Consider the following 14,823-nt stretch of genomic DNA (forward strand, 5'->3'; position numbering starts at 1 on the left):
AAAGAATTTGCTGTGAAGGAACACCCCCGTCGCCCGAAATCACCCAATATCACTTTGGACTGGAAAAACTGAACCATATCCTTCACTGGGGCTTTGATTATCTATCATCATGCTCAGAAACATGGGACATCCTACCACAGATTCTCTCAACCCCTCCTAAAGTAGTATTCAGCCATCTGCCCAACCTACACAACATCACGGTCCACCCCTTGCCACAGGGGTCATGTACCTGTGGAAGATCCAGGTGTAAGGGCTGCACAATCCATCCACCCAGCACTTCCTACTTCAGTCCTGTCACAGGCTTATCTTATTACATCAGAGGCAAGGCCACCTGTGAAAGCAGCCATTTCATCTATCGAACAAACAATGTTGACCACCCAGTGGCATAACATGCAACTGGGCAGAACATGTTCAAATGCAATGGCTGCAACACAACTAGGGCCATCTGCATCCTTTCCTCCGGCATCAGCTTTTCAAAACTATGCATACTGAAGTTATCCTTACAATACATGCATTGCTCCTGTTACCTTCCTGGACTTCACCCACCAGTTTCTCCTTCCTCTGTCCTGCCACCCCCTCCCAATCTACAACTCCATTTCACCTACATAGTGAACTGCACCTCAACTGCTCCAGTACCCGTGTGGCACATGCCTAGTCTGTGTTCGTGTCACCCTTCCCTCCCGCACTTCCAGTCAGCAACTCTAATGCCTACTTCCGAACCACTAACCACCCATCCTCAACCCTTCTTCCTGCCTCCCACCTCTCTCTCCCTCTACCCACCTCACCTGACACAACCCCTATCCCATCCTAGTCCGTCTGCCAAAATTTAATGCCGGCGTCCTGTGTCCAGCCCGCACAATATAGAGGCACAGGTATGTGTGTGTGTGTGTGTGTGTTTACTCCAAATGCTAGCAAGTTTGAGCATGTTGATTCAACCATTCTGTTATTCAGTGAATGAGCTCCTTTTCTCCAAAAATTATGAATACCATAACATCATACTTATTTCCATGTTCTAAATGGGAAATGAGGAAACTACACCAATAAACTTCATTTCTTGATTATGACTGTTTATTCATTACACAATAAGACAGTATCATTTCTCAGCATTTTGATCGGAAAGGTGGCAGGTGGCAGTGGGGCGGGGGGAGTGAGCACCCAGAGCACTTTCTTAAAATTTTTGAATACGAAATTCATAAAATTCAGGATCATGATGTTAAAATTCTGACAGGAAATGATGCAGACCAGAGAATGGGTAGGTGGGAGGATCATGGTTGGTTGGTGTTATGAACAGGGAGTGGTAGGGTTCAGTGTAGGGAATTTGGGTTCAGCTCGAGGGAGTGGTAGCAAGGATAGATGATAGATCCCTTATCATTTAGCTACAAAATAGCAGGTCAGCAACTGCTTGAATACTGCTCAGCAGTGTGGGATCCGTACCAGATAGGGTTGATAGAAGAGATAGAGAAGATCCAACGGAGAGCAGCGCGCTTCATTACAGGATCATTTAGTAATCGCAAAAGCGTTACGGAGATGATAGATAAACTCCAGTGGAAGACTCTGCGGGAGAGACGCTCAGTAGCTCGGTACGGGCTTTTGTTAAAGTTTCGAAAACATACCTTCACCAAAGAGTCAAGCAGTAGGCCTATATTGCTCCCTCCTACGTATATCTCGCGAAGAGACCATGAGGATAAAATCAGAGAGATTAGAGCCCACACAGAAGCATACCGACAATCCTTCTTTCCACGAATGATACGAGACTGGAATAGAAGGGAGAACCGATAGAGGTACTCAGGGTACCCTCCGCCACACACCGTCAGGTGGCTTGCGGAGTATGGATGTAGATGTAGATGAAATTTTCACACATCAACCAGTGATCACAAATGGTATATGGTTCAAGGACAGAGTCAGTGTTTCAGTTGTTACTTGTGTTGATAATCTCTAGCAATTACTTCACAAGACTACACTTCCAACAAGTATTAGAATAATCAAATAGACCACGTTACTGAACCCATGAACAAACCATTGATGTCAAGGTTACAAAAGATTTGTGAAATGGATTACTATTATATTATTTTATTATTTATTTAACACACCAGGGAACTGACTGGAAGGGATGGTGTACTAAACTACAAGCAGAGGTAAAAAGATCAAATTAAAATAATTCAAAAACTGGAATATGTAGATGACCAAACAAAGGCATCATGGTCAAGCTATCTAGCTACAGGAATGGAGGTCCAAGAGTTTATTTCAACACAGTGGAATAAAAATGTCAAACTATAGTTTAAAGCAGTAGTTCTCCAAAAGGTTTAAATGTTCAACAGAAATTGTCAGTCTGTGGCAGCTGTGGCGCAAAAATGTGAATGGACCAGAGCTGCTAACTGCTGGCCCAAGTTGGCTGCATCAGGTATCCGTCAGTGTACGTACTTACTGGCAGGCAAAATTCTGGCAGAATGACAGAAAAAAATGAGAAAACATTGTTGTAAACAGCCACAAATCACAATATTGGTACAAACACTGCAGGGCTTTATTATGTATGTATTGTCCTTCTGTACAAGGTATGATCATATATTCCACATATGTGTCAACTCAAATGAGGAAATTAACTACAATAAAAGATATGGTACATGGGGTTGGGGAAGGCACACATGAAAGTTTTGTGGTCCTTCGAAACATCGTCAAATGTTTACTGATGAGTGTCATGGCTGTTTCTATGGCACACTAAGACAGAAAGTAAGCATACACACATATTACTCAGTGATCACTATACAAAAAAGAAATGGAAGATAAAGAGTTCGGTGTCCTGTAAATATTGTGGCCAGACTTGACAAGGATGAAGGAAGGAACTGGCTGTTGCTTTGCTTAAGAAACCATTGCACAACTAACCTTACATGATTCAAGCAAACTATCGGTGTAACTGGACAAGGGTTTGAATGTAGTTCTCACTGGATTAAAGTCAATTATGTTCACCACTACGCCAACTTGCTCAATTTGAAACTAAAATTGGATGGGCTACCATTCAACATAATAAAATCTCGAATATAGAGTTAGGCCGAGGTTCAGATAACACCAAATTTTAAAATGTATAACACACTGATTTCAGTTAAAATAATAGTCATAACTCTGATCAGACAAACAGCTGGTCTCTTGGCAGAATACAAGATGGAACTGTGGCAAGCTGAAATACTTCTGTCACTACAAGCAACTGAATTCATGGCCCAACAAAATAAATGTCATTAAGATACAGAGCACTAGCTTAACAGAAAGGATCAAGGAGGAACACAGACAGCATCACAGAGACAACTGTTCTGGAATTTTGAATTTTTTTTAGGGAACTCATGAAACACCTCAATCAAAATTCCTGAGCAGGCAGGTAGGATTATGAACTTGCACCTCCTAAATATAGGTATCTCCTAAGTTAACTGGTGAACCAACCAATCAAAATGCCTGAGCAAAACACAGTATTACTGACAAACGACCTACGTAGAGCCAGATAAAAGTTTGCACTGCTATGCAATCCTTGGAGGAGAATGTCACAGGGAACACTAGTTTTTATCCACTAGTTTCCTGCCCCTCACTTCTAGTTAATCTTCCTCCTACTCTTGCAAGACCTTCTGATCCAACACACATTACAACTCATAATGGAATGGTATAATGTTCAGCTGTAGTGTGATTGTAGCTCCCCATGAAACCTTAGTTGTGGTGATACACTAATCTATAGTGTACCCCACAAGGCTACGATGCTTTGGAATGTGACATTTTGCATGGGAGTTAGAGAAGCCAACGAATATAGATGCCAAATAATTGTTTATGTACTAGGCTTGTATTGCATAATACACAAACCTCCAATGAGTATTGTGGTGCACATTATGTAGGGCCTAGACATGTTGTACATCCATTATGAAGATGCAAGGGTGGGGGTGGCAGGTAATATGCAGTGTTGAACTCTGTGCTGACAGCAGGCTTCCTTAGCCACTATGGCACTTAGTTCTTTTTCTTGGATTCTAATGTGAACTATTACAAAGGAAAATTGACTCCTCTACTCTGTATATTGAAGAAGAATGATACAAAAATTATCCCATTATGTTACACCTAGGTGGGTGGAGCAGCAGACTAGTCTTTAACATTGACAACGAGGTCATTAGTGATGGAGCACACGCTGATTGGGAAAGGATAGAGAAGGAAATCAGTAACATCCTTTTGAAGGGACTAACTTGGCACTTGCCTTAAGTGATTTTGGGTAATAATGGAAAAGCTAAAACAGGATAGCCAGGCAAATGTTTGAACTATCATCCTTCAAAATGTGAGTCAACAGCTCAGATGGACAAGGACAGGAGAAGGACTCACTCAGAGATATGCAGAAGCTATGCTAGACTGCCCCAGACAGCAGGATATAGGAATTTCAATACAAGTCCTGAGTAAGAGCTTTGACCCCTTAAATTCTAAGTTGACTCCTTGATTGGATCACAAATCAGTTTTTTGTCAGCAGGTCTGTCTATAAATTGCTTGGAGGAGGAGCAAGAATCATAATGAAAAGAGACTTCCCTAAGACACGCTTCCTCATCTCCAGTACCTACAAGACCACACGTGTTCTCACTAGATTCTAAACTAATTTGGGAGGCAGATCACGAACAAGCCTATATACCAAGGATAAACAAGAAGACCTCCTTCTTTTCCATCAATTGATATATAACTTAAAAGCTGAAGCACTAATAAAACATATGCAACTCACTGTCCGACTTCACGTCCTAAGATTTGGAATCCAATCTCAATTCACTCCTAGGATTTTAACAGTCATTCTTAGCTCCCTTTAACTTTGGCAAAGATTCCTTAATGTGACGAAAATGAAGCTGCACCATGGTTCGGAGTCCAAATTGAATATGCAGATTCCCCTATAAGTGGTTGGGTAAATTGGTTAAATGCAGGGGGAAGGTATGGGTGTACCACCTCCCATAGGACTGTGCCCAGTAAATCACTGCAGTCCACACCAACCTTTGGCTGAAGAAAGCTTTATGTGAATTAGGTTGGCATTCAAGTGTGTCTATTCCATCATCTAGGAGACAACTTGTCGATAATCATCTCAGAAACTAGAACAAACACAAGAGCAGTATTTGGGAAATATATGGCGTAAATGTTTGTGTATTTTATAAAAGTTATGGTGGAATACGACTTCTCCTTCTCAGTAAGGACACAATAATTTTTGAGTAGGGAAAAATAAAGTATTTTGAATAATATATTTAGTCTGAAGATCAAAATAGTAAAAATCAAGCAGGAACACAAAACAATTATACTGACATATAATCAACCTGATGCTACAATTCGTTCATGGTCTTAAAATATATCTCTCTCTCTCTCTCTCTCTCTCTCTCTCTCTCTGTGTGTGTGTGTGTGTGTGTGTGTGTGTGGGTGTACAACAAAGTTTTTCAACTAATTTCTATCGTGGTTTGCAATGAAAAAACACAGGTCAATAAATATACAGAAGAAAACTCACACATAATTTCAAAAAACATGTCAACATGGAAACATTCATCGAAAAAACAAGAGTGAATTAAAATTCATATGAAATATTAATGCACATAAACCACTGAGGAAACTGTTTTCCTTTACCTTCCAAGAATCTTACTATCTCCAGTTTCAATGCAGAGTGCACTATTGATTGCCTCGAAACGTGTGCTTTCTAACAGCTTCATCCTCGTTAGTATTGTTGACCAGTGTACAGTGAAACTGAATTCTCTCCTGATGTTGATCAAAATCAACACGCTAAATACATTCAAATATGTATTCTGATTTTGTTACTACAAGCAAGTTTGTACTCAAAAATTAAAAAAACTCAGTATCTGAATACACTTCAGCAACAATGCCCTTGGCTAGGTTGACTTCGGAACAAATAAGAGTTTATAAACATTCTACTTGAATTTCTGAAGTATCCTTTTCGTCTTGAATGAAATGGTACATGGGAAGCAATCATCAGATTCACTATTTTCGATTTTCCGTACGATTCTTCCAATGGGCACATTACAATGGAGCGAAACTGTCTACGTTCCAGCACTTCCCTCTTGATTATCTGTTCTGTCCTTTTCAACAGTGAAGTACGCAGAATGCAAATCAAAGGTCGGTTTCCCAGAAGTCCACAGAATTAATACTTGTAGAAGTGCTTCACTATTTAGTGCACTTCAGAATCACAGCATCTCGTGTGCTGCTTCTGAAGAACACTACAAACGTCCAAATTTAACTTGTTCTTGTAGCGTCCTATTGTCCTTGTCAAAACTCAAAGTCCTTTGAATTCACAACAATTTTTTTTCCTAACACATTCAAATTAACATAAGTAATTGATTAGTCGGAAAGCACCACACAACACAGTTTTCAGTCACAGCATCATCGTTAAACCAACAACTTTTTGTTTGTAAACAGGCAACTTTTGACAACTTCTACCTTCAAACCGTAATGGCTGCCGAATGTTGTCTTTTTTTAGCCTTGATGCGCAGCTACAGCTAGAGCTACCAACAACCATATCGAAATATTGCTTGCAATCAGTTATATTCGTCCAGATCTAGGCGTAATTACGAAGTTTGTCACTCAGTTATATCAGAAATATAGTTTATAAATTCTTTTTAAATGTGCGGATGAGACTGATTTTTACAGCAGGTCATAAATTTGATTTTCAGAAAATGTGGTTAATATTTTTATGTTGGTGCGACGAATGGAATTCTCGTCAAACGGGGTTTCAAAAACAGCGTTATTGCGCAAACGATGGAGTTTGCGATGGGGCGTAGAAATGCGATATTTTATCCGATTATGGGTTATGTTGACTGTGTGTTCGTCCCCAACATATAAGCTCTACGCAGTAGTTTTGTGACAAAGATGTGTATCTTTAATAGTACTGGGACTGCTTATTCGAAGAATTTCGCAGTAAATAATTTTGTGTACTTGTCTTCTACTGAAATTCATTCAGATGCTGAAGACGTAAGACTTAAATGTCTCCTGGGCTGTCGCCAGCTTTAACCGAACTCATAGTCTTCTGTTGGACCACCGCCAATTATGTTTCAGTAATTATGGTTGAAGAACGAAAACGTAGCGAGATAGGTTGCTAAAGTTCAGATTCAGATGTATACACTACGGTTGTATACAAGACGGTAAACAAATAAACAACCAGTGGAAGCTGTAGCGGTGGTTGGGGCGCGGGAAAAAGTAGACAAAAATAGATGGTTCAGAATACCTTATATCAGTGCCAAAAGCGTTAGTTGCGGAAATGGCGAGAGGGTGGTTTACGTTGATTTATTTACTATCTCTATATCAGGTCAGTGATTCATTAGTATTTGTGACACATGCATGATACAAAACGTAAACTCTTTCTGTTCGTGGCCCGACAAAAGAAAATGATGAAACCTTTTAGGTGCCATATAGAACCCGGTCTATGCTTTGATACAGAATATATTCTTTATTTCCCATTCATGAACAAGGAGCATCATTGTGTCAATGCTGGCAATGGCAACGATCAGAGTCAGGGTATTGTATGTATGAGTACAATGATATTTCAGGGGTAAACCGTTATCGGTGTACCCAAAAAATGCTTTGTATTTAAAGAATAGAAGCTCTTAGACGTAATGCTTGAAGTAGTAAGGCTCAAAAATTAACCTGATAATACTGCCCTAATATGTGCACAGACCCTACTTTATGTGTGCTGAATTACTTATACCTGCTGTTGGTGGCAATTACTAACGATAAAAAAAAAGAAATACAACGTTTATAAGTAATTCAGTTGAGTCTCAGATTAACAATATACTTTGTATGGATCTTGTCTATTTGTATCCAGGACTAATTAAATAAAACTTATTATATTTAAGCTATTTACAAACTTACATATAAATACAATCATCTCATGTCGATATATGTAAATAATTTTATTTTTTCATATTCATATACCGGCATTCTACAGTGAAATAGAGACCGTGTGTTGTCTAAAATTGTTTTAGTTCTGCATTGAATGTATGAGATTATTTACTTTTGTTTACTGTAGGAGGCAAATTTTGGGTTGGTAATATACGCTGTTTTGATAAAGGGTTTTTTTTGTTGGGTGACTGAAAAATAATCTTTTTTTTGTTCTAATGAACTGGATTGTTCAACACTGAAAATTCCTGGCATGTTTTCAGAAAGCAGAAAGTGTCATCATTTAAAATTCTTAAAATATTTCCCTGTGTGGCTTTCTAACACACGAAAACATTTTCTTGGTTTTTTGATTCAAAACTTCTAGACGCATTTCCCATGTTCAAGTGCTCATACGCCCATAGGAGTAGGAATTTTTTTCCTGGAGCTTGTGCAATGGTGTAGTTCCCAAACACAGCACTTATACTGCTTCTAACTTTACTTCTGATGTTACTGGAATTCATCCCTTCATACAATTTTTCCTTATTTATGACCAGTGTTATCCCTGTCTTTGAGACTTTCTGCTGTTGATCATTCTCTGAGCTTTCCTGTATATGCTGCCATCTAATTGTTTGTAAAATCTTGTATATGTATATAAGCCTAACATTGAAACCTGGGGCATTCCATAGCTAATTCTTTTTTTTAAAATGATCTGAAAGATTTTCCTTGCCTTAAAGACATATTTGTACTCTCTGTTGTCTATCAGAAACATAGACTTGAACCATTTGAAGAGTCGCTGCTGGACCCCTTAACAATCTAGTTTTATAAGCAGTAAATCATGGCTGATTAGATTAGATATCTCACAGCTTTTGTTCAATCTTGCTACACTGTACCACTTGATGAAGATTGTGTTAACATCAAACTTCTCGGTGGTACTTTTCATGTTTTTCATATGAAATGGTACATGATATTTTTATATTGAAGCAGTGTTGTTGCTGATTTATTTTGTTAGACTGATGTGTTCCACATCATTATGAAATGCCATGTTCATGATCTGTAGAACAAGTATTAATGTGATGCAACATTCTTATTCCTTTCACTTTTTTATGAAGTAACACATCAGATATTTTTCTTAAATAGTCCTAATAATAACCTATGCCTTTGAACATGTCGCATGTATGCGATGTTTTTACTGCAGCATCTGTCTTCAGCAAGTGACCACACATGGGTTGTATTTTTTTCTGGTGCTTGCGTGTGTGGCAAAAATTTCACAATATCTGAAAGCCTCCATATTGTGCCACATTCATTTGTAATGAAGATAGTTTCTAATTCGATGTTGTTCTTTGGAATAGAAAAATAAGTAACATGTTTTGGGTTTGCAGTGCATAAACATATTTAGCCTTACATTATATTGGCCAGCAAGTAGTACTGTTACTTAGCTTTTGATTTGCTTACAGATTCAGTTTCATCATCCGTCAGAATATTGTTGTCAAGTATGAAGACCTTTTTTTTTTTTTTTTTTTTTTTTTTTTTTTTTTTTTTTTTTTTACCATTTGCTTTATTGTCTATCAACTTTAACTGTTAGAAAGTTGTCATATTTAAACAAAATGTTAGTTCCAGAATTTCACATACTATTAGCTTTCATACATACCTGTCATTCAAGTAACTAAGACATAAATGTTCCTAACTTGTTACAATGGGAAACAAAAACAATCATTAAATTAAGTGGTATTTGAAAAAAAAAAGTCCTGTTTAATGAAAAAATTGATTGATATCTATACACTTTGTTTTATTTCTTTAAGACAGAGAGTAACATAGTTAAATTTGCGTGACATAACACTAGCATCTTTGATTGTTTGATGTGCATAATGTTAACATGATATGTTAAATTTCAAAATGTCTGACTATATGCCTGTAATTATGTACAAGAGATGAAGCCTATTATGTCAAACAATGGAAAATACAGGATAGCCATTCAATCATCTTCAGGTGAGTGTATTGCACTGGAGATTGCTAGTTCATGTCACTGCCTTTATACCAAACATTGGTGCGAAGATGCATGCTTGAAGGCAGCTGCACGTGCAATCAGTGTTAAAAGAAAATTGATGTTCTCCACATCAGTTGAGCACAACTTTAAGGATGAAGGAACTTGACCCCACAAGATCAGGAGGAGAAGGAAGTTTAACTCCAAGGTGTTCCTCACATACACAGGCAATATTTCATCGTAATTAGGCAAACTCTTAAGAAAATATCATGTCAAAGTAATCTTTTGCCCACCTACAAAGACTTCTGCCCTTCCTGGTTTGAAAAAGGATGATCTGAGATTGCAGAAGGCTGGAATCTACAGAATACCTTGTTAGCGTGGCAAAGCCTACATTGGTCAGACAATGTGCACAGTGTGTGAAAGATGCATTGAACATGATCGCCACACTCACCTTTTGCAGCCCAGTAAATCACCCATAACCGAGCATTATATCTCCACAGGACATTTTATGGATTACTCTTAGCCTCCATGAGATCCTTCTGGGATTTGATTATTAATGAATTGGTGGAAACATGTTTTGCGCAAAATATTATTAATCACGATGGTGGCTTTCAACTGGAAAAGCCATGGGACCTTGTGATTTCTTTAATTTCTTCAGAAAGCAAACATTTTATGACTAAAGACACGTCTACTGACATTTGATTTTATTAACTTTTACATCTGAATGTTAACTCCACAAGTGCGCATTCAGACAGATAGCACACATGTAGTATAACATTACATATGTGCCTGCATGCCATAGGTGGAGCAATATTTGAAAAGGGCGTATAACAGACAGAGGTTGCTGTAGTAGCGGCTGCTTTTACGCAAGCGCCTTCACGCCATTTTGTGGTATAAAGGAGGCTATGTGGACTAGAAATCTCCAATGCAAAACACTCGTCTGAAGATGGCTGAATGATTGTCAGCAGAAATATTGTGGCAGGAAGTCAACGTTACCAGCTGCAATCCCAAAACTTCATGGAATAGTTTTATTGTCATTAGGGCACTACAGCAATAGACAACACCACATACATAATATAGTGCAGTTGACAATTCAAAATTACAGTGGGTTATTAATTGACAGTGTTATATTATAATTAATAAATAACTTTATATGTCTGCCTCTGTAGTTGAGTGGTCAGTACGGCTGACTGCCCTGGGGGCAGCCCAGGTTCGATTCTCAGCTGGATCAGAGATTTTATCCACTCGGGATGTCAACGTGCCCTTAACACCATTTCATTGTTATCAATGTGCAAGTCACCAAATTGATGTAAAATAAAAAGACTAGTACTAGGTGTTCAAAGAACCCTAAATAGGGTCTTTCAGACATACAATCATTTCATTTTATTGCTATACATCTTACAATTGGAGGGCTAATAACCATTCATGCAGTGTTTGTTTGAACACATGATCAGGAAGATCTTTTGTAATTTTTGAAAACTTATTAAATAATTTGTGTCTGAAGAGGTCATAGCTGTCAATGGATTTTGACAGTCGATATGGAGTATCAATGCATCTGTTGCTTCTTGTGTTGTAACAATGTACATTTTCTCTGTGGTTTGCTTCTGGTAGCTTCTTTCTTGTATAAATTAAAACATAGTGTACAGAGTGATTTTGCTAAATAGGAACAAACTGCAAAAAACAGTTACTGAGAGGATAAGGAGCAAAAAATGTCGTAAGAACAAATGGCTCAAAAGGCATTCCAAGGCTGGCACACGTGCTTGAAGCTGGAGACAAAAGATCTTTGACCTTGATCCTGGTATAGACTCTGACTCAGTATGAACACTGGGCAGATGGCTTTCCAGAGTGGGATCAGGCAGACAACTGTTTGGAACATTGACAGCCACCACTGTCTGTATCACTTACAAGGCATGCAGGTTTTTTTACCTATGGACTTGTTCCTGCAGTGGCAGATTCGTTGCTGGTTCATTCCATAGACCATAAAGGTGCTGGGGTTTCTATCATACATCCTATTTACAAATAAGTCTGCCTTTACGACAAGCCAATCTTCACACCATGCACCTGTGGGCTGTGAAGAATCCCCATAATATGGTAACAGTTAATGATCACCACCTGTTTAGCTTTATTGTGTGGGTGGGGGTTATTGGCAACTGAATTGTGGGACCAGTCACCCTTCCAAAATGGCTCACAGGTGAGGCATGTTTGCAATTCCTGCAGCTGACCCTCTCTCCCCTGTTGGAAGACATGCCTTTGGTGGTGTGAAAGGTAATGTGGCTATGATATAATGATGCTCCAACACACAGCATTCTTGAGGATGGAGGTAAACCATTGGTACAGACAGAAAATCCCACTTGCCTGGTGTGTTCTCATGTGTGCTTTCAGTCACTGCAACCTACACCATCAAAGATCCCTGATCTCCAACTCCCTTTGGAACACATTTCTGACCATATGTCCGTATGACCTTTTTTGCCTCCATATCTTCCCAGGGTTTGTTTCCTGCACTTTTTCCCATTTAGCAAAATTACTTCATTGGTATATGTTATCACAGTCCCCCCCCCAAGCAAAGGTTTGCAATGTGCCATATTTAAAGAACCATAAATTACCATGATAGCTTTCTTCTGCAATATTAAGCTGTGGACACAACTAGAGTTTACCAAGAAAATAATAGCATAAGATATTATGCATTGAAAAAATGAATGTTCTGACACGTGTTTCAGGTACACAATCCATAAATCACCAAAACAAGTAAATTACGCCAGACAACTTACCAGCAATAAATTTTATATGTTGACCTGAAGGTAATTTATCGTCTAAATACACCCCTAAAGCGAACGTAATTTGGGTCATTGGAGGGAAACTTGTCTTTTAGAATAAAAACCATCTGCTGAGTTTTTTAATCCATTTTCTTTAAACCAATAGGATGCTTGTATGGTTGTCTTTTCAAGACAAGCTTTAAGGCCGTGGTGTAGAAAAGTTGTTTTATCTGTGTATAGTACTGAACTGGATCTAATAAATGAGGACATGGTCAGTGGCAAAAAGTAATCTGATTCTCAGTAAAAGGCCATCAAGAAGCAGTGACAACTCACACTTGTCAAACTTTTCAGCATAGGTAGATTTTCTGTATTTTGTTAAGTCTGTTAAGGTTTATTATGCTGTTTTTTGTTGTAGGGGCTCACATTCTTATGTATGATTATGTTTGACCAATGCTAATGACGAACGATTATGCTCTTCATTATACTCCTGCAGTTGTAAGTGGTTTATCTGGAGTATCCTCTGATACCTGTCATATATTTTGTAATACTTGCTGCTAATGGGTTACACTGTCAGTTCATGAACCATGTTTCATGCATGACTGTAAGACTAAATGAAACAGCAGTTGGTAACACAATTAGTTTTGGGAGTAAACTTATATAAATTATGAGGTGATAGTGCTGACCATTCTGAACAGTAGTTCAAATGCTTGTCTGGCCATCCAGATTTAGGTTTCCCATGATTTTGCTACATCACTTAGGGCAAATGCTGGGACAGTTCCTTTCAAATGGCATTGTAGATTTCCTTCTCCATCATTTCCCAATCTCAGATTATTTTCCATACCTAATGACCTTGTCATAAATCTTACTTAATTAACCAATCTTCCTTTTACATTAAATGTATTCACAATTGCGAATAAGGACAACCATCAGCTGTAGAATGAAATGATGCCAATGGAAATTTGTGCTGAACCAGGACTTGAACCCACATTTGCCGCTTATAACGAGCTATCCATACCAGCGTTAGATGGGGACTGTAGAGCCCACTCACCCAACAGATGTCCATACACAGCATGCCCATCCCGTTATACAGCACAAGTGCTTAGAGGCTGGAGAATACTTCCGCTGTGACCAGAGCCACAGTCTTGGACGAGCCTGTATGCCAGAATGCACACCCAGTCATGGAGGGTACCCGGGGAAGAGTGTAGTGGTATGAATTCAGATGTTATCAATATTTTGAGTGCCAACACTTGGCAGTGATTGTCATCGAATCACTCAATTTTCCACAGAGAATACATGCAACACACAAAATCACGGAGACAGCCCAATGCGTACTGAGATTAGTTCGCTATTCAGCAATCCAGAGGGCCACCACTGGGGCTATTGCCTGCAGCTGTGGTCAAGAACCAACTAGCTGGCCAGCTGGAACATTTCTTTATATCCATCGCTCACGACAGCCTGAAGCCAGAAATGTCAATTCGTTCCAGTCACCACCTACCTTCACCACACACTGAACAGAGGTTTGACTACAGCAAGCAGGTTCAAGTGAATGTAGGTTGCAGCAGTTATTCAATGGAAGAGGCCTGCATAGGATAGACTATGGTAGAGCATCAAACCAGTTTTAGGACAGAAGAGAACAACAAGATAATGTAAAAATTTCAGGTGACAGTCTGTATAGAAACCATACAGGTAGTTTAAGCAATCTAGAATTCTTCCCCCAGGATACAGTTATTTGCTGGAAACATGGGAGTTTAATATTAAGCTGATATTCTGGTTGGGGACCAGTCTTGGCTGTCCAACAGTCACCTGAAACAATTTCAGAAATGTCAAAATCACAGTAAAGGTTACTGAAAAATAATTTGAGCCACACTTATCCCAGATATTGGTACAATGTCTTAATAATTGTACCTTCTCGCTTGGTGTTCATTGTAAATTAAGTAAGTTGCTAAGAAATTTTTAAATCCTCAATAATGCAGGAAACAGTTTGATGCGATAAATTGTAGCTTGTATCACGAACAGTATAAAACATGCAATGTGGGAGAAGAATGATACGTCTCATTATGCAGCCACTGGTATGAAATGTCTATGTAGAATTGAGTTGCGTAATTTGTAAAGTACTGGTTTGCCCTACTGAAATCATAGATAATTGATACTCACATTTAGCTGAGTCTAATGTAAGGTGTGCCAGTTACTGATTTTTATGATTGTTTTGCTGAGCAGGGAGAGTACAAC

The 14,823-nt window shown here is 38.7% G+C and overlaps 2 protein-coding genes across 2 annotated transcripts in view; one reads left to right on the forward strand and one right to left on the reverse strand.

Annotated features, from left to right (window-relative positions):
• LOC126262252 (repressor of RNA polymerase III transcription MAF1 homolog) overlaps window positions 1-6,446 on the reverse strand; it is a 71,792-nt gene extending 65,346 nt beyond the window's left edge. The window contains exon 1 of the mRNA XM_049958738.1: window positions 5,602-6,446. Within this exon, the coding sequence (XP_049814695.1) occupies window positions 5,602-5,684 (83 nt within the window). The 5' untranslated portion in view covers window positions 5,685-6,446. The remainder of the gene's footprint in view (window positions 1-5,601) is intronic.
• A 375-nt stretch (window positions 6,447-6,821) lies between these two features.
• Window positions 6,822-14,823, forward strand: part of LOC126262268 (uncharacterized) — a 508,717-nt gene continuing 500,715 nt past the window's right edge. Inside the window, exon 1 of the mRNA XM_049958775.1 lies at window positions 6,822-7,291. The gene's annotated coding sequence lies outside the window, so the exon portion shown is untranslated. The remainder of the gene's footprint in view (window positions 7,292-14,823) is intronic.

This window comes from Schistocerca nitens, chromosome 6 (assembly GCF_023898315.1).
Source record: "Schistocerca nitens isolate TAMUIC-IGC-003100 chromosome 6, iqSchNite1.1, whole genome shotgun sequence".
Taxonomy (NCBI): Eukaryota; Metazoa; Arthropoda; class Insecta; order Orthoptera; family Acrididae; genus Schistocerca; species Schistocerca nitens.